General features: G+C 37.7%; 1 protein-coding gene and 1 pseudogene across 2 annotated transcripts; both read left to right on the top strand.

Moving 5' to 3' along the window:
- Positions 1-16,971: 16,971 nt before the first annotated feature.
- Positions 16,972-18,004, top strand: LOC123475754. 2 transcript variants are annotated; one of them, XM_045178784.1, is made up of 4 exons: positions 16,972-17,062; positions 17,142-17,274; positions 17,354-17,442; positions 17,507-18,004. In XM_045178784.1, exons 2-4 carry the CDS (start codon positions 17,193-17,195, stop codon positions 17,867-17,869), a joined length of 534 nt encoding a protein of 177 aa, XP_045034719.1. In that variant the 5' UTR covers positions 16,972-17,062; positions 17,142-17,192; the 3' UTR covers positions 17,870-18,004. The 2 variants fall into 2 exon arrangements, with proteins under 2 accessions (XP_045034719.1, XP_045034718.1); XM_045178783.1 differs by having other exon boundaries at positions 17,336-17,442.
- Positions 18,005-18,997: 993 nt separating this feature from the next.
- Positions 18,998-20,131, top strand: LOC116933217 (annotated as a pseudogene).
- The last annotated feature ends 3,837 nt before the right edge of the window (positions 20,132-23,968 follow it).

Below are 23,968 nucleotides of genomic sequence, written 5' to 3'. Positions count from 1 at the left end.
AAACGCTACGTTTTAGTAATAAAATTAGTTTCAGATGATTTAAAATTCATTTTTCTACAATTTAATGTCATTTAATTTTTCCCTGCACTCTTAAATAATTTTAAGTAATTAAATGTAACGATGACCCTATTGCAGGGCAATTGGAACACTTTGTTTATATTCCCTGTCTGCGAGTGGTTGCATTTTTTTTGCAAGTATTTGACGTAATTCATTTAAACAAATGTAAATCATCATGTTAACACAACTATAATACTTGTATTCGCTGTTTGGGATTTATTTAAAAAAGCATGTTGCTTAATGGTTTTTTTTAAATTTAATTATTTAAATATTTTAAACTAAATTACGATCTACTTTAAGCAAATTTTAAAAATCTGTATATCGCATTGTACCTATTGGTAAAATTGGATCACACTAGCAGTTGTGGCTGCTGAGATATCGTGATTTTAATTTTATGTGGGTATGAAGAAGCTTCCTTATGGGAAAACCCACGTTGCAATTGCGTCGACACACCGTTTCAATTGCCCTGCTACCATGGCAATTGAAACACTCGAAGCGACATCAGTTTTTTACAATTTACTACTATTAAAATTAATCTTTTCTCATTAAAAAAAATATCTTTTAGTAGCTGAAATAATAGGCTACAATTCTATATAATTTTTATATTAAACTATTTAGTTTTTTTTTCAAGAAATACAAAAAACCGAAAAGTGTATCAATTGCCCCCACTCTCCCCTACTTGTGAAAAGGTGATGTTACCAAATATAGGGTTTTTGTAAAATTTTCATTGCATATTAGACCTAGTCTACCTAACAATAGAGACCATTATTTAACAGTGCAGTCGATGCATTTCATATGATTAAAATGACTGATTGTATAATGTATATGTTGACTTGAAATCAAAACCTGACCGATTGGGCACTTTCAAAGATTTGCCAGTTGTTAAACCAAGGTGACATCAGTTTGCCAAATTATTGTAATAATAAGTATTAATAGCCAAAGTCCTAATATTATTGTATAATATCATTTTAAAATATTTATTAATCCTAATTTAAAGATTGTTAGTTAATCCTAATAAGCATATATACATCAGTATAATTCAGTATGCTACCCAGGAAACTTTAATATTTTAAATACTTAAAAAGCATTTTGTCATACTTAAAAAAATTTTTCAATGCTTAAAATCGATAGGATAGGTATGAAATTGGGTTTCAGTAGGGGAATCAAAATTTTAAGTATCTTTTTTGAAAATCAGGTATCATTTAAGGATACTTAATTTTTTCAGTAGCTTTTTCCTACTGAAAGACCCTTAATTAAGTATTCAGTCACTGCTGTGAAAAGGTAACGATTTTTGGTAGATGATTATTGCCCATAATCGTTAGCTGGTATCTTAAAGCGTTATGTGCTAATTTTCGTAAGAAATAATCCATAGTTTCAGGTAGATCGTCGCGAAAAATCTAGCTGTTAAAAATCTAACAATTTTCGGTATAAAGTTGATACCGATAATCGATAGTTTCAGGTAGATCCTATATCTATACATAATATCTTTCTCTTTAAAAATATTTTCGAAAAAACGTCGGAGGTATATTATTTATAAAAGTAGTCTACATACAAACAGGAACGAAAAGAGGCAGGATGAAACTGATAGACATGAAATTCTTCAGTTTTAAGAGATTCTGAGCAATTTGAAAATTATCAGTTTTTTTTTCAATTAGGAAAAGCTGGACTTTGTTATAGAATAATACAGTTCGATAAATCTTACAAATAAAGAAAAATTTTCCGCAGTGAGAAGCAATATTTAAAATCATATCAAATTCTTGAGGTGTGTGAAATAATGGGAACCAAAATCAAGCTTTCATTTACACTGTTAAAACACATACTATTGTTTTGGGTTGCTCATTTAATTTTTTAAAATTACATCAATTTCAGTCAAGTTAGATTTATCAACTTCACAAATTTTATGAATCGGCGATGTTCGAAAATAGAATTTCAGCACATAAAATTGAATGTTACCATATCTTAAAAAATTTCCCCCTAAATTTTTCTATCACCTAACCAACCTCAAAATAGAGTCTTTCCATTACTCGTTTTTGTGATACCGGGTCGGGTAATCGGGTAGCATATGGAAACACCAAATTATTTTTATCATTATGCTAGCTATTTGTTAGTAAATTGTTAGTGGCTCATTGGATACGTTTCCGTCGGCGACGCGGGAGATCCGCGTCCAAAGCTTGTTTGAGTTACTAGTTTTCAGAGCAAATCGAGCTAACGAACATAATTAAGTAAATATTTGATGAGATATATTATATTTAAAATTTTTATAAAATTTTTTTATACATGATCAGACTTGTTGTTTAATCACCAAAAAGAGATCAATTGCTCGTTCATTGATCATTCCCAAAAAGTGATCAATCGCTCGCTCATCGCTCACTGAAATAAAAGTGATCAATCGATCGCTCAATTCGATCACTTTTCGATCACAACATTTAGAAAATTTCAGTTTATTTCTGTATTACTGTCCTTCAAAGTTGGAATGTTTAAATAAAATCCAGTGAATTGCAATGAACTATTTTTTCGATGTTTTTGTGGGACTATCGATCCAACAACGGCAGCATTCCCCGTTTAATTAAAAAAAAACTAGTATTTCAAAGTTGAGATCCGATAATCGATTTTTTTTTTGCTGTGAAAATCAAGCCAATAGTTCTGAAGACACGTTCGCATGCAGGCGACGATTGCAATGCACTATTATATTCCCTTATAAGAAAACAATTTTAGTACATTTGTAAACAATAAAAAAATATAAAAAAAAAATATGTTTTATCGACTTCAATTACTTCAGCCATTATTTATTCAGAAACCAAATTGACTTACAATGCCTTTCCCAAATCAAGCAAACTAAGCAAGCAATCTGACTAGAATTCTCGAAAAATCTTTTCACTCTAGTGACAAATTTAAAGAAGTTATATTTTTGGTTCACAGATGGCGCTGCAATCATTGATCAAAATTGATCACACCCTTTCGATCTCGATCTTGATCTCAATCTGGGTCGTAGATCAATCCCTCGCTCACGATCAGCAAAAAGTAATCGAACAATCAAATCGATCTCGATCAGAAATCGATCAGAAATCGATCACCACAAGTCTGCACATGATTAATGATTATTTAATTCGTAAACAATTACACTTTTTTCATGACCGGAATCATTTTGAAAACAGTTATCTAACCTAAGTCTAGAACGCGGATCTCCCGCGTCACCGACGTAAACGCATCCAATAAACCACTAACAGTTTACTAGTAGATAGCTAGCACAATGATTAACATAATTTGGTGTTTCCATATGCTTCCCGATTACCCGACCCGATCATGAAAATAATGAATAATGGAAATGTAACGAAACGTCAAGCGAAGCTCCTTCTTGCCCATTAACAACGGAAACCTGTCTATCACATCCCACGATATTCTAACAGACAACACAATAAAAAATTTAGATATTGCAAACACACAGCAGCGACAAAATACTTAATTTTTGATACTTAAAAAAGGCCAGCCTACTAGATTTTTTTCGTACTTAATTTCTATAAGATACTTAATTCTTTAAGACTACTGAAAAATTCAGTAACTTGAGGTTAATTTTTGGAAAAAAGAGTTGCCTGTGCTAGGATTTGAACCATGGACCTTTAGATTCGCTGTCCTATACTCTACCGCTGCGCCACATCAGTTATTAATTATACAACTAATTTAGCTTAAAATCGTCATAAGATAGAAAAAGTGATTGAAAATTTTCGGAAATTTTTTTGATACATTTACAAACATGTGATTTTGCAGCTAACCAGCTAAAGTTTTTAATACATTGAAAAGTCATGATCGTACAAAATGTATTTCATAAAATTTAAGTGGCATATATTTCAGAAATTAAAGAAAATTAACATAAAAAAATTTTAAGCGTGGTTCAAAAACCCAGAAATCCCTTAGATTAAATAACTGATTTGTGGTTATAACTAGTAGGCAACCTGTCATGAGATGGGCTTGTTTTTGCCAAAAAATAGTTAGCTTTATTGCTAAATTTAAGTTTGGTTCCTTAAGATTAACACATGGTTTTGAGAACGAAGAAGTTTTAGTCACCGATACTTGTGAAAAGGTGATGTAACCAAATTTAGGGTTTTTGTAAAATTGTCATTGCATATTAGACCTAGTCTACCTAACAATAGAGGCCATTATTTAACAGTGCAGTCAATGCATTTCATATGATTAAAATGACTGATTGTATATGTTGACTTGAAATCAAAACCTGACCGATTGGGCACTTTCAAAAATTTGCCAGTTGTTAAACCAAGGTGACATCAGTTTGCCAAATTATTGTAATAATACGTATTAATAGCCAAAGTCCTAATATTATTGTATAATATCATTTTAAAATATTAATTAATCCTAATTTAAAGATTGTTAGTTAATTCTAATAAGCATATATACATCAGTAATTCAGTATGCTACGCAGGATACTTTAATATTTTAAATACTTAAAAAGCATTTTGTCATACTTAAAAAAAATTTTCAATGCTTAAAATCGATAGGATAGGTATGAAATTGGGTTTCAGTAGGGGAATTGAAATTTTAAGTATCTTTTTTCAAAATCAGGTATCTTTTAAGGATACTTAATTTTTTCAGTAGCTTTTTCCTACTGAAAGACCCTTAATTAAGTATTCAGTCGCTGCTGTGCAGGCAGATTGGCAAAACCACAAGGGAAAGTGTAATTTCAAAGAATACCAGTTATTCCTCTTTAACGTCAGATTCGTTTTATGATGTTGTCGACCAGACCATAGAATGTTTTCCGATTCTACAATCGACTAATAATACTCTTCAATCCTACAGTTTCTATCACGCCCCTAATTCTGTCTCTGAGACAACCGAGTGTACTATGCACGAAACAAAACCATTTACAAATTTGAACAATAAAATAGACCGATTAATAGACCTCATGGAAAATCTAGACAGCTTGATACAGTCTAATTTCTGGCAAGAAAACGGGACGGTCCTCCCACCAAAGGGAAGGCACAATTATGCGTCAAACCAATCAAAACAAATCAATTTTTCAAAGCTTGCCTCCTCAAATACTTTCACTAGACAAAAACAAGCCTACGGCTACCGTCAGATAGACGTAAAGCCTTTCAGAAAGACTAACCGAAACAACTCAGGTTAAGACAGTTTTAGACAAAACAATAGGTTTATGCAGTCTGCCATAGGGTGTGCAAATTGCAGCCTTGCAAACCACAACATCGAAATGTGTTTTCAATATTCAAGACAAAATAAAGTATGGGAAAAACCGCCTTCTGTGAAAAAAGAAATCGCTCGGACTCGTGTAAATTAGTTTGACTCAGGTAAACCGATTATCTAGTCAACTGGCAGGCAAAGTATCTCCAGGTCAAGAATTCGTTTCCCTGAAGGAAATTTCAAAATTAATTTTTTTAAACAGAAACGAAATTAAACGGCTAAAATAAAATATAAAAAAAACACAAATACTTCGCTTCCAAACTAAACTATTAAAGTATTGCGACAGAATCTAGATTGGGACATTCAACAAAAAAAAGTAATTAGAAAAAAAAAAAAAAAAAAAATTACGAATTGAAATAAAAAGTAAACTTCTATCGACACCGAAAAGAAACAATCTTTTCAACTTTGACCTTATTACACGGGCCAAGGCCAGTAAGAATTAAAACGATGGGTAAAAGAAATGTTGCATTCAAATGCAATGGGATCCCGCTGGATGGACATAGCAAATTTAGTTGTTAAAACAGAGAGCTTTGCTTCGAAGCAATCAAAGGAAGCTCAATAATTTAATAAAATAGAAACAATCATACACATGCACAAAATGAGACAGAGCAAAGACAAAAAAAAATAATAAGGAAAAATAAATAAAACTAAAACCGAAACAAAAAACAAATCAAAACAAAACCAACAGAACAATGCAAAAAAAAGAAACAAAACAAAATCAATGAGGACAAACAAAGCCAAACAAAAAAAACAAGAAAACAAAAACAAAAAAAACTAAACTAAACTAAAAAAAAATACATGAAAAAATAGAATTAAAAATAATAATAATAACATTAATAATAATAATACTAATACCATGATAGATAGTTACAAAAGAAACCGATGGAACCCAATCTAAAAGTAAAAGTATAACTGGTGTGTTGTTTTCAGGGGCCGCCCTACTAATGCTGCATTAACTCCCGAAAGTCCGTATAGGCTATAATATAGGATGTGGTCGATAAACGCGGATGAAACTTGCAATAAAATTATAGTTGATACGCTTACTCTAAGCTCGTCTACCGTCTTTCCCATCTCCTTGCTCTATATACCCTTGCTCATTCTGCCTTTACCCAACTTCCACCCCGTAAAATTTTTGCCGTACACATATCTCGGGGAAACGCACCAGGCAACAATATGGTGCGCCCTCTATGATATTTTCACCCCTTTTATTCATACAGCCATATCGCAGTCCCCTTGTATTCCTTTTTCCCACTTGTACGGTGAACGAAAAACCAACCTGCCATATTTCCATAATAACCCTGCGTGACACGACTGTCACGTAGACTGTTCCCAACCCCTTCATACCATAGGATGCTTCCGATAAAAACAGATAAGGTTCCAACAGCCATACGATTCAATTGGCTACATTATCAGCCATCCATATACTATAACCCACCCAACCCCACTCCTTACCCCTCTGCACGCTTCCGCAATAGTGAATCGCTTTTCTTCGTGTAAACCCCCCGATAAACGAATTCCCACCACAACCACCTCCCTCCCCCCCCACAATTTAGGATGTCGGGAATAAAGCCGGATACAAACAGCGTATGCAAACGTACGTTGCGGCAGTCCATTTCGCCATCTCTCACTTCTCCCTCCATCTTCATCTTACTCACTTTCCCCCATTGCCCCTCCCTCCCCTCGACAACGCCATGTTTCCCCCTGTAACTTCCCTTATCCAAACATCAACCCCTAATACTAATAATCCCATGTAAGATAGGATGTTTAAGATATAGATAGATAAAAATATTCAACCACTCAGCGGCATAGCAACGTATACGGCCCCATATGCTCTGTTTACCCCATTGTTCTCCATGTATATGTCCAACCCAACCCTATAAGTATTATGCCGACCCGCGTTCTCCTACTACTCTCCTCGACAAACGCATTCCAGATCACGACAAACGACTGCAACAAGCCAAGCGGAGTCGAACTCCTCCAATTTTCCGATGGCTCCTGCGAACCTGCCACACGGAATTCGAATACGAAAGTCGACTATCGAGTCATGACCGACAAAAAGGCAGCTTTTAACTTCCCGGGATACATCTGTGGTAGATGGAAATCAATTAAACATATCACGATCAATTTCGTATGACAAGTTATTACCGTTCCGGAACGCATCGCCATGGAAACGACGGCGGTAGAGTGTGATATAATGAGACAGTCGAGGCGATGCAACGAGAGCCCAATGATGAAGTCAGAAAAAAAATGGATATTTAACCAAGAGCCGGAGGACGTAAGATATTGGCCAAGAACCACCACTGTGGTTACAGTCAACTGTATGTTAGAAAAAGTCGTCCTTTCCCGATTTGATGAAGGAGACGTGATAAACACGCCACTAGGAAAAGCCAACGTATCCCATGGATCCCTATCCCATAACCATCTAACATTATTTTGGATCGGATACGGAAAACCAACTAATATCGCAATCCGACAGTTAGTAAAAGGCGTGGGATACTGGTACGAATCTTCAACGAACGGAACTTGGATCCGCCAAGACGACTCCAAACAGTTGGACTTTCACGTACGGTTGACGCCACGCTGCCAAACCGTAAATTGCGACCAAAAAATAGACAGTTGGACTGTGATCGGAGACAGCCATTTGTTCTTCATTAAATACCCATGGGGATCGTCCGCAGTTACCGTACCATCCGTCATCAAGGATATTGTGACAAAAAGAAATGACTCCCTAGATATTTACACCCGACAAAACGCAAGAATCCAGTATTTGGAGGACGCCGCCATCCGTCACGAAAAAGAACTCATTCGCGTTATCAAGAGCATACAGTGTGACCAACGACGTGCTAAACACGCACAAGCCGGGTCAACCACCCAATATAATGGATGGCTGGCAGCCGCACAGCTGGGTCTTCGGCAATGCATCAAACTGATCGTCACCGGAAACATCGTCTCAGCCCTGCAATGCACCCCTACGATAGTAAATTTCACGACGGATACAACCACTTGTGGACCTCAACCGCGGTTCAACAATTTCACCATTGGCCGGTCCGGTTGGGAACTCACTGCTTTCACGCCATGCTACTGGACTGGAGGTATCGTGAATTTTAACGACAAACCTCACGCCTATCGCAATAACACGTGGCATCCGGTCGGAGCATCCGTCGTCATCCCACAGCGCGATTTGACTGACGCTTTGCGATATCAAGACGTCAACTTCTTCGATTACCAACATCGAACCAATCCCGCTTATACGGAAGTCCTCACTAGCCCGATGGATATAATGGCCGATATCACAGCCTCCATGAACGAACACTCCATGAATGTTCACAGACAAATTGCAGGGACATCGGCTATCGTCCTATCCACCGCCGGAAGAGAAGGTCTCGGAACCTTCGCCAATTGTTTCGAGAATTTTAGAGTCTACTCATTCATCATCCTGCTCATCGCTATCTTCCTACTGATCGCTCGCGCTTGTTACACCCTCAGATTTTGTAGTTTGATATGGAAATGTTGTTGTAAGCTCCCCCCCGTTCTCCCCCTACGGCGGTTTACCAGCCAAGAAGCAGCCGATCCACAGGTCCCTGAATTTTCTTTTGGATTGCGGGACGCAATCTAGTATGATGGGGAACGATGTAACGAAACGCCAAGCGAAGCCCCTTCTTGCCCTTTTTTTTGCTTAATTAGACTAAAACCTTATTTCTTAAACTCTCCTTAACTTGATACCCCACTAGTTGACCTAGTTATTAGACTTTCTAGAAAATATAACAAACGGAGAGAACAAGTCTCGGTACGCCCGTTATTAATAGAAACTTTTACGATTTGTCAAAAGCCGCCCAATACGGTTTTAACCTGCCGTGGCTAAAAATAGATATATTTTTGTCTGTTGGGAATTGCCCGAAACGGCCCGAAACTGCCCGGCCTATTTTTAACAATCGTCAAAATTCGCCGGTTACCGCTCGAATTTGTCCGCCTATACTTCTTCGTGACATCTAAAATCGTCCGATACCACCCGATTTTTTCCGCCTTTACCTTAACATTGTCCCGTATGTCCCCCACGGGATGATGACTAACATATAAAAAGCGACCGCAAACTCCCAAAAGTCAGTCAGATCTACTCTGCCTGTTCCGTGTGCCAACTTAGGCCTCTGCTGCTCTCCCGCCGAGCCCGCTACCGTAACTCTCCCAAGCCGCAGAATTTGTACCCCTTAAGTAATCACTAAGTAGCTGTTTGACTCTTACTTTATTACTTCTATGCCTTGAAGTTAGTACCCATTGGTAACATTTAAGTTTCATGAGTCATCTTTCCTCAATTTACGAGCTGGTTTAATTATTCTACGGGGACCTGTTGCAAATCAGTTTATAATACACGGCTTTTTATTTATTGTGTGCGTGTTGTTTTATGCTTGCTAAGTATACAAGACATTGTGAGTAAAGACGCCGCATTAAATTTAACTTTTCCGTATTAGACACAACATAACAACGTCGTGTACTCCTTTACAGAAAGACTCTATTTTGTATTGCAAAAATTGTTCTACTTAGCCGGTGGGTAGTCTACCGATTATACAGTCTACATTTTTTCCAGACACTGAATACCTAGGGCAGAAAAAAAGGTGTCTTAACTGACATTACCCAACCCCCCTTATAATGATTTTGCGCCAAAACCCGCCCTACCTCTACTTAAAAAGGCAAACTATTAATATTTTCTAACCACAGATAGCTTTTTCAAAATAAATCGGTGTTCACCTTTTTGTGCAAGATACTGTAGGGGAGACTGGAGTATGCCGGGACACCGGGTCAAGAGGGACAGTAGGGGGAAAAATAGTAGATTTTAATAAAATCAAAAAAATTTTTAGTATGTTATTTAGATACATACAATCTACTTTGGCATGAAATTTGGTTGAGTTTTGTCAATAACTGTATTAGTTATTAAGAAAACAAAAAAAACGGTTTTTTTTTAGTTAATTTTGTCTCCGCCATTTAATGTTTATAGAAAAAAATAATCGCAAATGGCATGTAAATTTAATATGGAAATGAAGCTTAATCATTTCTTAATTGTTAAAAACAAAAATTATAATTTTCGGTCAATTACTGTAGATAATATTAACGTTTTAAAAAAATACTCTTTATCGGGAAATCGGGACAGCTGTTTTTGACTAAAATGGGACATTAGTGGGCGGGTTTGGCCTTCAATCCCATCAATCATCACTAGCTCATGACGCCAACGATGATCACAAGCAATCGATTATTCAGCATATTAATCGATTACAATAAGCCCAAACCCCACCTATCTTGTAATAAGAGTTTTTTATCATATAAGAAAAAATTTTTATTAACACAATAATCAAATTGAAACATTTATTAATTTATAGAGTCTATGCAGTGGGACGCTATTTCAATTTTTACAATTTTTTTTAATGAATTTTAAGGCGTAAACGGAGGACGTCCCTCACTACCCACCCTAGTGTCCTCACTTACCCCTCAAAATAGGCTCCTCCCACAAATCTAAGAAAACTTTAAAGGTCTTATAGGGGAAAGTGGTTTATTATTAAATTATATAAAAAATATGGGGGGTACATTACCGTATGAAATATATAAAAACAAAATAATAAATTAATTTAATGATTAGTTTGGGAGATATAGGGGGGAAACGAAAACCGTCCCGGCTTACTCCAGTCTCCCCTACCTTGTTTGTTCCTCCCGTTCTCCCGTTCTCCCGTTCATGTTTGTAGTTCTTGTAGCTGTTTTTCGAGGTTTTTGTTCCTTGCAACTACGTCTGACATCTCTTTAGCCGAGTTTTTTTCTGAAATGGTCTGTTCGACCTCTCCTTTAATCTCTTTTACCTCTTGCTTAAGTTGTTTATCTGTTTCTGAAGTTTGTTTTCTTTGTTTTTTAGCAATGTCTAATTTCCCGATCAGCTTATTGATTATCGATATCCGTCGAACAGCCCGACATCCGATTCGGATGTTCGATGGATTGGATTTTAACTGGTTTTGACCGCCCTAAACAGCGCCCTCGGATATTCCAAGGATATCCGAACGGGCTTTCATTTGGCTATAAATATGACATGTATTGGACCTCTAGTCTAGAAAAAATATTAGGCTATATCAGGATTCGAACTCGGGTCTCCCGCACCCTAATAATAATTCCACTGTGCCAATCTTTAAATATGTTATGTTCCATTTTCGAACAATGCAACCGAATCGTTGTAAAACACTTGAGCTTTTTCGATAACAAATCACATACAGGATTTTTAAGAAGTCAAGATGATGTCGAACTTAGGTTAAACAAGAAGTGTATAAATTGAAATTAAACAATTTAGGCTAAATATTTTTTGAATTTTAAACTTCAGCATGATTTATTAAGTTTAAAGTAGTTTTTTATTATTTGAAATTAAAATGCTATCATAAGTATACATGCTTTGAATAATATTAGATGCCGAATAATATTTATTTTCTGTAAGATAATTTCCAATGGCTTGGTTCCCGTAAGCTAAACAGAAAGCCTGTGCAAACAAACTCACGACTTACATATATTTCATTCATTTTTTGTAATAAATTTAAAAATAAACCATCCGGTAAATAGATAATTACTCCTTTATTTTTTCAATTTTTCGTATTAAATGCTGGACTTAAAATAAAAATATGTTCAAGGGAAAAATTTGAACACGGTTAAGTTTTCCCCTTTTGGAAACAAAGAAATTTTGACAATTAATAATGAAACTTAGTGATCGGCCCCAATTAGTTCTAATCGAGTTAACCACCCCGCACCGATAAAGTGCATTCGGGGTTGAATTGAGGTGCCACTTTTTCAACCGGGGCGGTGCGGGGAAAAGTTGAGGTTAACCCGTTGCCCCGAAGCAATTTTTTAAAAAATGCCGTTCTTTCGGTTTCAGAGTAAAAATCGGGGCAAGCGGGTAGAACGAGCTATTATCGGAGTTGTTATCGGATAGATCGGGTGAAACAGTCAATCGATAATGTTTTTTGCATTCATGAATCGATTGATTGCAATCCAATTGATTGCAAACTCAATTGAATTCGGGGAGAAGAATTTTCCACCCTGAGCCACGCCTCGATGGCCCGAAATGAGAAACCCGATTTGCAAAAAAGCGCCCCGATTGGCTCGAGGCCGATCCTTAAATGAAACAATTGAAACTCTTCTTGGCTGTTGAAAGGAGGTCCGTAGAATATAATTTTCGCACATCCATTGCACTTCCAAGGTGACTAGCTGACGGACATCCCTGGAACTACCCATTGAGTACATAGATATCTAACGGATGTTCGGCCATGATTCGGACATCCGACGGCAGAAATATGCTATATGGGATTGTAGCTGTATTCGAGCTCGGGTGTCCCGATTAATAACCGGATCTTCTTCCACTATGCCTATCTAAATATATAACATGTGTAATTTTATGTCACTAAAATCGAATTATTGTAAACCACTTCCTTTCGGTAACCAATCATCAACAAGATTTTTTTGAAGGCAAGATAATGTCGATCTTAAGGTTAAACCATAAGTCTAGAAAATGCAATTAAACAAGTTAAGCTAAACATTTTTTAAATGACAAAATTCAGCACAATTTATTAAGTTAAAAGTTATTATGATTTGAAATTAAAATCCTATCATTATTATGCTTGCTTCGAATTTTATGAAATGTCGAATAATATATATTTTCATTACTCTATTATTTTAAATTTCAAGTTAATTTCCAATACTTTGGTTACCGTAAGCTAAACGGCAAGCCTGCGCAAACAAACTCACAACTTATACATATATATTTTTATTCATTCTTTTGTAATAAAGTTGAAATTTAACCATCTGGGCAAATACATGACAACAGTATTTTTTAATATCTTTCGTAAGACATGCTAGACTAGAATCAAAAATAGGTTAAGTTTCCCCGTTTTTGGAACAAAATTAATTTTGACAATTAAAAATGAAACTTTGATTCGGTGATCGGCCCCGATTAGCTCTAATCGAGTTAACCACCCCGCACCGAAAAGGGCATTCGTGGCTGAATTTGGGTGCCATTTTTTCAACCGGAGCGGGCAGGGAAAAAATCGAGGTTACCCCGATATCAATGGCCCCATTTTAAAAATTTCTGTTTTACGGTTTCAGGGTACACTCGGGCAGGCGGGTAGAACGTGATATAATCGTGGTTTTTAACGGGGTAATCGGGTAAAAAAGCCTATCGAATATTTCGCATGAATCGATTGATTGCAATCGGAATTGCTGCCCCGATTACGTACCCTGATTGAACCCCGATTGGTTTCGAGGAGAAAAATTTTTCATTCCAAGCCACGCCCTGAAGGCCTGAAATGCGAAAACCGATTTGCACAAAATCGTCCCGATTGGCTCGGGGCCAATCCCTAACTGTAGCAAATGGGAAATCTTCTTTAATGTTGAAAAGTTGTCCGTAGAATTTATTTTTTGAACATCCATTGCACTTCCAATGTGACTAGTCGACGGACATCCCTGAAACTACCCATAGAGTAGATGGACATCTAACGGATGTTCGACCGGTTAGGGATTCGTTGCTCTCTTGGAGTTGCTCTAATGAACTGCTTATCGTATATTAAGAAGATTTTGCCTAGTTTGAAAGTTCAAAATTAAGGTAGATAACTGTCTCTTCTATTCGATCAATTTGAGTATCGTCTCTTTTTGCAATATACATATGGAACCGCATACAATTATTTTTCCTTCCCATGCACGTTGGAGTAAATTATCAAGTTTTTTAGTGTTTTCTCCTTGAGCTACTATTTTGTTTTTAAGTGTTTTTGTGGCGTTTGCAATAGTTTCTGCTGTTATACTGTCTGGTACTGCTGTGAAATACAAATAAACTCGAAAAGTCTGGTTTCATGAGTCTGTAGTTTTAGCCGATTCCAACACGTTGGCTTTTCACTTGACTGTTTGCGAGCCCCGACTGCATTTCCTTTCCTCAGGACAAGGGCGATACAACGGCAAGACAAAGAACGGACAAGCGGGGAGGGGGCATCGTTGTCAGACCACCATTTAACAGTACTTTTAAGGTTTGTTCTAATAGGGAATAAGTGTCGAGTTGCAATACATTTTGCGTTTCTTGGTTAGCTTCTTGTTTCTGTACTTCTAAATGTTGTATATTGAACCTTGTTGAAGTCGTTTGATATGTTTGTTTTTTTTCTAGGTCTTGTTTAAATTCAAATTTCTCACAATATTGGTCGTTCTCTTTGAGAGTAGTCTCTTTTACAGTAGGATCAAACGGTGTTCGCTTACCTCGACGGTGTTGCTATGTCTGTTGTTTGAAGACTTGTTGTTGGGAACGTAGAGCACCTATAACTGAAATAAAGCACGAAAATTTCTTTTTTGTAACAAATAATGGTCTCGTTGGAACCTCCAATGGTAAAGTTCCCAACACCATGTATTTCAGTAAAGATGGGAGTCTCTCAGAACACTGAGATAACTTACCATGTTAGACAGGGTCTTTGTGGGCAAAAATAATAATTGAAAAATTGAAAAAAATCCTAAATGTAGATATTTATGTGATCCGATCATTTATAAATTTTGGCATTCATAGCTAAATGATAAGAGAAGTTTTTTAGCTTGAAAAAAATGATGAAGTTAAGATAGGCTTAAGATAGCGAAGGCGGAGCTTGTCTTTAGTCGATTCTTCTATCGTCACGCCCTTCGTCTGCGGTCATTGTGTGATTTTGACTTGCTGAGTAATGGCTGCTGACGAGCTTGCCGAAAATTCGTTTTTCGGCGACATTCATTTTGTTACGCTTGATGAAAGCTCTGAAAAATTAATTATTTGGATCTTTGACGATTCTAGTGAAAGTTTTTCAACAGTGAAACTGCCGAATTCTTTTTTTTTTGTCCAGTTCCAGCAAATTTTGATTTGCTTCATCCTCGTGATACCGATTTCATTCGGAATTAAACATATTGAGATGTAAGTTTTGAGATAATTGCTACAGTTGAAAAGTTATTAAGAAATTTTTAATATGTTAGCTTAATCCCTGGCCGATATTTTATATTTGGAGTGTACTACTAAGATTCTTGTCTTTTGCAGGACAGAACATTTCATTTCACCTTCACGATACATAGTAAAATATAATTTCTATTCACTTCATACATTTCATTTGTGATTCTTATCATTTTTATTATCTTTTATTTCAGATACCTCAAGACTATGTTACACAGTTAAAATGGCTTGCCCACTTACCTACACTTATCAAGTGTACCGACATTAAGTGTAGGTTATGTGGGCATCGACCGCACTTTTAACAAGTTGGCTAGCCCACAAAAAAAACATTTTTCGTGTACCCTTTTATACGTGTGCAGCACACTTGTCAATATCCTTTGTTATTCCTCGCGCCTCCTCCCTGTGCAACCCTCCCCAATATAACCCACAGGGGAATCATCTCCCTACCCTAGTTTTTCTTACTTAACCCCTTCAAGTCCTGAGGCATAATTTTTTTAAATACATAACATAGCCGGAAAGTTGTTATTAAAATTTATCTGGCAATCACACCACGTGACAGGAAACTCATCTGCCAGCCAGTGCCAGCCGCAATTAGCATAGTCGCGTGGTTCTGCGAAGTAGGTTTCTGTTCTGTGTGCTAATGCTGTTCGGTGTGGTACTGTTTTTGTGTGCTGGTGAAGGTGATTGTTGTTAAGGTTAGTTAATTTTAATTTAATTAGTAGCATGCATTTAGTTTGTTTTTTCTTTGCAACTGGTTATTTTTTTCCCGGTTGCCCATTCTTTGTGGCCGTTTTTTTTTACGACGGACGGACGAAATATGTCGTTGCAATAACTGCTATTATTCGCTATTGCAACGTTTTTTTTTGCTTTCGTTTTTCATGCCTGATGCCTGTGAGGCATTTCTTTGTTTTTTGTTTTCGGCGAGCCATTTATGCCCGGCAACTGATGCCTGTGAGGCATTATTTTTTTGTTTTTTTCGGCGACCCATTTATGCCCGGCAATTGATGCTTGTGAGGCATTATGTTTTTGTTTTTCGGCGGGCCATTTTTGCCCGGCTGATGCCTGTGAGACCATTTTTTTGTTTTATAATTTCGGCGGGCATTTTATGTCCGGTTGATGCCTGTGAGGTATTTTTTTTTTTTTTTTTCGGTTTAACTTGTTTTTGTTTTTTAAGTTTAACTTGTACTTGGTTAGCCGTTCCTGCCAAGCTGCCCGGTCTGTGTCTGCTCAGCTTCCCGGCCTGTGTCTGCCCAGCTGCCCGGCTGCCCAGCTTGTGTCTGCCTAGCAATAATTTAGTTTCTAACTCTATATTTTTGTTAATTGTACAAAGATTTTCATTATTCCGCCAAATCCCTGCAACATCGAATCTCCGAAATACTAAAACCATACTAATTCCAATTGCTAAAAAAATGTCTCGACGTTGTGAAGAAATTAAACTGTGGAGTGTAACGGAGGTAGAAGAATTTTTAAAAACGAAAGGGTTTGACGAGAACGTTACTGGGATATTGAAAGGTATAAATTATAAAATCTTTTCAAATGAAAATAATTATTCAAATCCTTTTTTCATTTTTTTTTATTACTAGGGAATGAAATCGATGGAGAATCATTACTTTTGCTCAATAACGCAGAAGTTGCTAGCATGGGCTTCAAAATTGGCCCAGCTGCCAAATTAAGAAAGTTGTTGGAGACTTTACGTGACGACGAAAGTGTAAACAAACAAGTTGTAAATAAGGATAACGAAACTGGAAGTATCGGTGGTGGTAAAAGTTTAGATTTACGTCAGCAAGTGAAATTCTTTTGGAATATCCCCGGTTTATTGATGTTGAAGAAGGATCGCTGGTAATTATCTTTATAAATATTCTAGTTAATGATGTCATTGTACGTACAACATAATCGCATATTCTTTTTCAGTCAACAGATTCTTCTTGACTTTCATCGTAAATATCCGGACACGCATTATTCATTACAAATGCGCTTCCTTAAACGTTTTTCTACTTCCCTGACGTTGTTGGCTAAAAGGCAAAAAATAGATGTTCCCAATTCAGCTGATGGTAATGAAATAAAAAGAATTTTCGCAATTAGTTAACCTATACATTACGTTTTTTTTTTCAGATTGTCTGAAATCACTAGCTTTGTGTTTGAAGTTGATGCCGTCCGTCTACAAAATAAAAAAAGCATCATTTGAATCAAAACTAGATCGGATGTTTCACTTCGTGAAGGTAAAGTGAAAACTGGTTTACTTAACGATTCTTTGTAATTAATGGTTTTTGCTTTCTTTTGCAGCAAAACGCTTCGATTGTAGAGGCTGTGAAAGGAAAGGATGCTGTCCACCACAAACAGCCCTACCTTATTGTTCTAGGATCTTTTGAGCATCCTTTGTTCTTTAACTTAGTTGTGGACCAAACTGTTATTCCACTTGGCCCAGACTGCCGGAGGGCTTTTAACATTTTGTTCGCATCCTTTTGGATTTTCAGGCTTGAATATCCAACATACCTGGATAAATTTTTTCTTTTTTTTGAGCAATTTGTGTATCAGGTATTTTTAGGAGAAGACTGTTATACCATTTCTTCTTCAAATCAAGATTTCGCCAATGTGCTTGACGATATCGCTTCAAAAAATATGTCTGGTGCTGTTGGTGATGTTTAGCATAGTTGCTTTTGAGGACGTTTGAAACATTCATCAAACTTTACCCGAGTTTTACTTAAAGTATTTCATAATGTTATGTAATTCTCGATGGAGATTTTGTGTGCTTCTTGTTTGTAATAAAAATTTTCAAGCTCACTCTTGTGTAACAATGATTTTTTGTCACTAAAAAAAAAATTTCATTTCAATGAATGTGTACACTTATAGTTAGCACACTTATAACACACCTATTTGCCCACTTATTACCATAAATAAGTGTACGTATTTCTGTACACTTAAGCCCACTAAATACCTAAGTGGATATACACAATTAATTTTTAGTGTACTCATAGGTGTACCAGTACACTTATTAGTGTACACACACACTTATAGGTGGAGACTTTCACGAAGCCCACTAGCTAGTGAGCTTAAGTGTACAAAAAAATTTTTACTGTGTAGGAAAACGTTAAAAGGTCCAATCCAAGAAGCCAAATTAAGATTTGCATTGAATGAAGTGTTGTTAGGAAGATGTACGATCAGACAAGCAGCTGAGAAAACTGGTTTACCCAAATCAACAATTTCATTCTATTAAAAAAGACATCAAGACTGTGGTTTGTGGCACCAGGCAAAATTAAACGTTTGGAACATCCAACTCAAATATTAACAGCATTAATTGAGACTGAATTAGCTGACTACCTAAAATAATTTTCCATAATTAACCATGGATTAAGCACACACAAAAAAACAAGAGAGATTTGCTTATTCATTTTCAGTTGCAAATAACATCAAAATCCCAATAAGTTGGATAAAAAACGAGAGAGCCTCTGAAGATTGGTGCTCTGGTTTCATCAAACGGAACAAAACAATTTCAGTTCGAAAGCCTGAGCCAACGAGTCAAGCCAGGGCCGCAGGTTGTAATAAACCTGTGGTTATGAAGTTTTTTAATAATTTGGGTGGGATAATTTGGGGATGTTAATGACGAAACCCCAATTCAAAGCACCTGAACTATGGAACTGTGACGAGACAAACGACCCGACTGTCAACCCACCACCAAAAATAATTGCAACAAAAGGAACAAAGCAAGCAATTTTTTTATTTTTTTTCATAATTAACAATTAATAATAAAGTTCAATTTGTAGTAAATAGGTGTAACAGACTGTATCAGCGGAACGGGGTGTAAATGTCACCATGCTTGCCTTCATCAATGCTGGTGGTGGTTTCGTACCACCAGTATTTATTTTTCCGAGGAAAAAAGTTGCCCCAACCATGTTTCAAAATGGACCATTAGGTTGTATCAGATTACCTCACGAATCTGGTTGGATGACGGGACAGAACTTCTTCAAATCTCTGCAACATTTCCACTCTTTTGTCAAATGCGCCAAAGAAAAACCAGATATGGTTATGGACAACCACAGTAGTCATTTGGACTTTCAAACCGTCACATTCGCCAAAGAAAACGGAATTATCATGCTTACACTACCACCCCATTGCTCTCATTTTCGTCAGCCACTCGACGTTACTTTGTTTGGGCCATTTAAAAAAGCTATTGGTTCAGCTCAAAATGATTAAATTAACAAAATCCCAGGAGGCAGAATTTCAATTAAAGAAATGGCACAGTTATCGCGTTCTCCATTTGAAAGTTCTTTTACGCCTCAGAAGATCATAAAGGGATTTGAAATTACGGATATCTACCCATTCAACCGATATGCCATTCCAGAGTTTCGCTACGCACCGTCCTTTGTTACTGACAGAACAGGTAACAAAATCTTTCATAATACCTGCATTGTATGAAAATATTAATTATCCTTCTTTATCTTTTATAGCCCAAAACACTGTCGTAGAAGTTCCCATTCCAGCGTGTCGATCAATTGAGAAGAACACTCCTGATTCTCATACGTCAGAAACATCTCGAATCCCAGTGATCTCTCCAGTGACACATGTCCAAAATGCATTCAGTATATTGAGAAGGACACTCCTGGTTCTCAGTCGTCAGAGACTATCACTTTAACACCAGAACTATTTCCAATCCCAGTGATCTCTCCAGTGACTCATGTCCAAAGTCTAATTCCATGCATTCAGTATATTGAGAAAGACACTCCTGAATCTCAATCGTCACAGTCGATCACCTTAACACAACTACCATATCCAAGCCAAGTGACATGTCCATTGACTCATGTCCCTCATCAAGTGCGATGTAACCATGAACAGAATAGTCATAAATGTCAGTCGTCAGAGACGATCACTTCGATATCAGTGCCTTCTTCAAACCAAGTGGTTTATCCATAGTGTCATGTAACTCCAAAGCAACTAAGACCTCTATCACAAGTAATTCAGGCAACTCTAATTGTTCCACGATCAAAATCAAATAATAGGCTTGGAAGAACCAGAATTCTCACAGATACTCCCGAAAAAAATCTCATTGAACAAGAATACAACAAGAAAGAAGAAAAAGAATTGAAGAAAATTCAGAAACCAAAAAATGGCGAACAAAACTAACGGAAGGAAGAAAAAAACTAGCCGTTGATTACTACCTCAAGGAAACAAAAATGGTAAGAAAAGAAAGTCGAATAAGGAGAATGTTGACCCTGATTCAGATGTTGAGGTACACTGTCCCCCTCATATTCCTCAAGTAACGAGAACTGGTCGTGTCTTTAAACAAACAAAATTAATTGACTTGTAATGTTCTCATTTCGTCTCGATTTCTCAATGCCTCGTTTTAAAAATCTAGATTTTAACCAAATTTAAACATGTTGAATTTCTTCTCATAATTACTTGTTCAATAATATAAGACACAAGAACTGTTTCTAAAAATTACATGACAAATGTAGGGAAATTATATCTCGTGTAATCAGTTGTAATATTTCCCGTCTGATTAAATAAATAAGAAATAATGTGATACAAGGATGCCTTTTCTTGTTTTCTATGGGAAATTGGGAATAATTCGAGAAAAATATCAACCATGCAACATTATGTTACTATTCTTGCGAATTTCATTTGAATTGCGCGCTACTAGTGGCTCCGCCCAGGCCCCTCCCCTTCACGCCCCTTTCTTGTCCAAGGTTACCCATCGGGTTTGTCCAAAATCATCTACAACGACTACCCTACGCTAAAATTAATTTTACAAAGCAACTGTATAACGGAAAATTATACATTTTTTTATGCAATGTAATAATTTAAATTGTCTAAAAAAATTTAGTTTTTAGAAGTTTATTAATTAAGCTTCATTAGGCACAAACAAAAGAAAAGTGAGGTGTTACTCACGTTCACGTGCAATGGAACGCGATAACAGAGATGAGGGATGGAGGGTGAAATAATGACGATGACGAAAATGACTTTAAGGGAAAAACGTACGGTTTTATTCTTCGTTGAAAAAAGGGGGGAACAAACGAGAGAGAGAGAGAGAACTGGGGACTTGATTTTGACTTGATTACGGGGGAGGTAAACGAGATGTCCTCGTTCACGACTGTTACACAATACACACTATACTGCACTGAAAAGGGGCAAGGGCCACATCCAACGTAAACACAAAAAAGAAGGCCCTTGCCACCTACAATCCTGCCCGTGAGGGCAGCACTGTAAGTGACAGCAGGCCTACCTGTCCACATGTACTAAAACAACAAACCAAACTCAAAAAGGAAACAGACAAAAACAATACCGAAAAGGCAAAACACAAAACAGAAAAGAAGGCAAACTCTATTATCGCCACTGGCAAAGGCCCACGTCCACTTCTACTCCGGGATGACTTCTTGATAGGCCCGTCGGGGTGCACATAGGATCTGGTGGTGATCCGGGGAGTCGCAGATTGCACAATGCCGCGGATGGGGGCAATCAGAAAGTTTTAAGTGCCCAGCCACCGACAACGGCAGGAAGCATCCGAAGCAGCGGTGTTGGGCAAACAGCAACTCCAATCGCTCCCGGTTGGTCCTCAACATAAAATCATCACATTCTGAGATTTTACGGCCGCACGCCCACATACCAGGTTTTCTAAGGTGGGTCCTCAGAAGACAGAAGATGGTCGGGGTATGCCGGGGCGCGACGAACCGCGGGGCGTCCGGCTGGGAAACGGGTTTGGAAGCTGCCTTCTCACGTTCCTTACGTAAGAGGGAACCAACGTAACTGCTAAGCAGGGTTTTACGCTCAGAAAGGAAGTGAACGTGCATTTTTTTCACATCCTTTTCGTTTTCCTCCAGCTCCTGGTCGAGATTGACAACGGCCTTTTGGTGGGTTAGAACCACGTCGATGGCCGCCGTTCGGGCCTTCAAAAAATCCTGATGAAGTAGCTGAAGGTTACTGGCACACTCAACTTCACGTTCACGGGACTTCTTCAGCTTTTCTTTCACCCATGCAGCAGATGGAGGTGAATACTCGGCCATGATGCACGTTGAGAAAGGGAGGTCACTTAAACCTGTCGTTAGCACAAGAGTCAAAGGGTAACTGTCGTCTACTAAACAGCTTCCCTAAGCGGTCAAGGGCTAAACAGTAGGCGACCTGATTTTTGCCTTTGCCCTTTGAACTGGATACAGATGAAGTTGCTGTCGGAAAATTTTACACTTTTCTTGCAGTGACCTCTACGATGTTTACAGTTGGACTACATATTTTTTACAGTTTTACATATGACTTTATACTAATTTTACATTTTACAATTCCGACATTCGAAAATTTTTGACAACTTATACCTCAATTCACATTTTATTCAGAGAATTTTACCCTTTATACAAGAATTTACTATTTACGGAATCCATGTGGTCGTGGGCTTCTGCTACGTTGATTCCAATCAATACACCAACGTCTTCGGGTTGTTCGTTCGAGACATCAAGACCACGTAGGTGTGTCCAGGACTTCATTTGACGAGGGTTGATTGGGGGGTTCGGCGTCACCTTCAAATGGTCGACGGCGTAGGCGTGTTTAAGTTCAAACCGGCTTGTTCCGTCGACGGACGAGAGGGAGAAATCCACAACGGCAGCTAACTTAACCGTTTTGATCTTCTGATCCATGTCTTGCAACGTCTTACGTGAGTCTTTAACCAACTGAGTGTTGGCGGCAATTTCAGTGGACGTGACTTGGGAGCTGTCTATGAGCTTGCCTAGTTGCTCACCCATACCTTTAAAAGCCTTACTCAACGTTTCCGTGACTGACGTTGCGTTGGCTTCAATCTGGGACTTTGACTGTTCCAACTTGGCTTCCAGCTCCAACATTTGCTTCTGGATATACAGGTCTAGCTGGCTGGTTTGTCTGTGAAGATCGGTTGGCGCCGACCAAGTAGACCTGTTCTGCGATAACGTTGTGCTAATCGTGACGTCTGAAGCTGACGTCCCAATAGAACTGACTGAGTGACAAGACGACGTGGCATACCTAATGGCGAAATTGAGAATTTCCACGTGGTCGGTGTCAAATTGAACCTACCATTTTTCACAGGCTTGACGTTGTGGATCAGTAATATCGGCCAAACTTTCCATATACTTGTGATGAAGATCTTTGACGTCTTCGTAGATACGAATTAACTCGTCTCGCCATGCTGCAACTTGCAACTTCTTGAGTCTGATTACTCCCATCTTGTGATTTGCCACTGCTTTTCTGAGCTGATTCGTTAACTTCGTGTGGCCCGCCTTTCTTCTCCCACGTTTCTGCTTGAGATCGTTGTCTGGGAGGAGGGGGCCTTCATTCTCACTGCTTCTGGCTTCATTTCGTCTTCTATAGAGATATTGCCGCACGACTCAATACTCTCGGCTTTTGCTACGGCTTCACTCATGACGTAGAAACGTTCAAAGACAAGGAAATAGTCACACGTAAACGGATGTCGATGATTCACGTAGATACAGCGACGATACAGTCAGATACGCAACGCGTGGTAGACCGGGCTCTGCCTTCAGGCTGGCGTAAACGTATACCAAAGTCTTTCAACAGGGAATACCCGACAATTTTACTGAATCTTAACACGTTTTACTAGGGATGACAAGAGAAATACACGTGTTCGTTAAATCCGTGGTTTCGGCACAATTTGTTACTCACGTCCACGTGCAATGGCACGTGATAACAGAGATTTGGGATGGAGGGTGAAATAATGACGATGAAGAAAATGACTTTAAGGGAAAAACGTACGGCTTTATTCTCCGTTGAAAAAAG

The sequence above is a fragment of the Daphnia magna genome, linkage group LG9, assembly GCF_020631705.1.
Source record: "Daphnia magna isolate NIES linkage group LG9, ASM2063170v1.1, whole genome shotgun sequence".
NCBI classification, from domain to species: Eukaryota; Metazoa; Arthropoda; class Branchiopoda; order Diplostraca; family Daphniidae; genus Daphnia; species Daphnia magna.
This window is presented reverse-complemented; position numbering and strand designations above follow the sequence as displayed.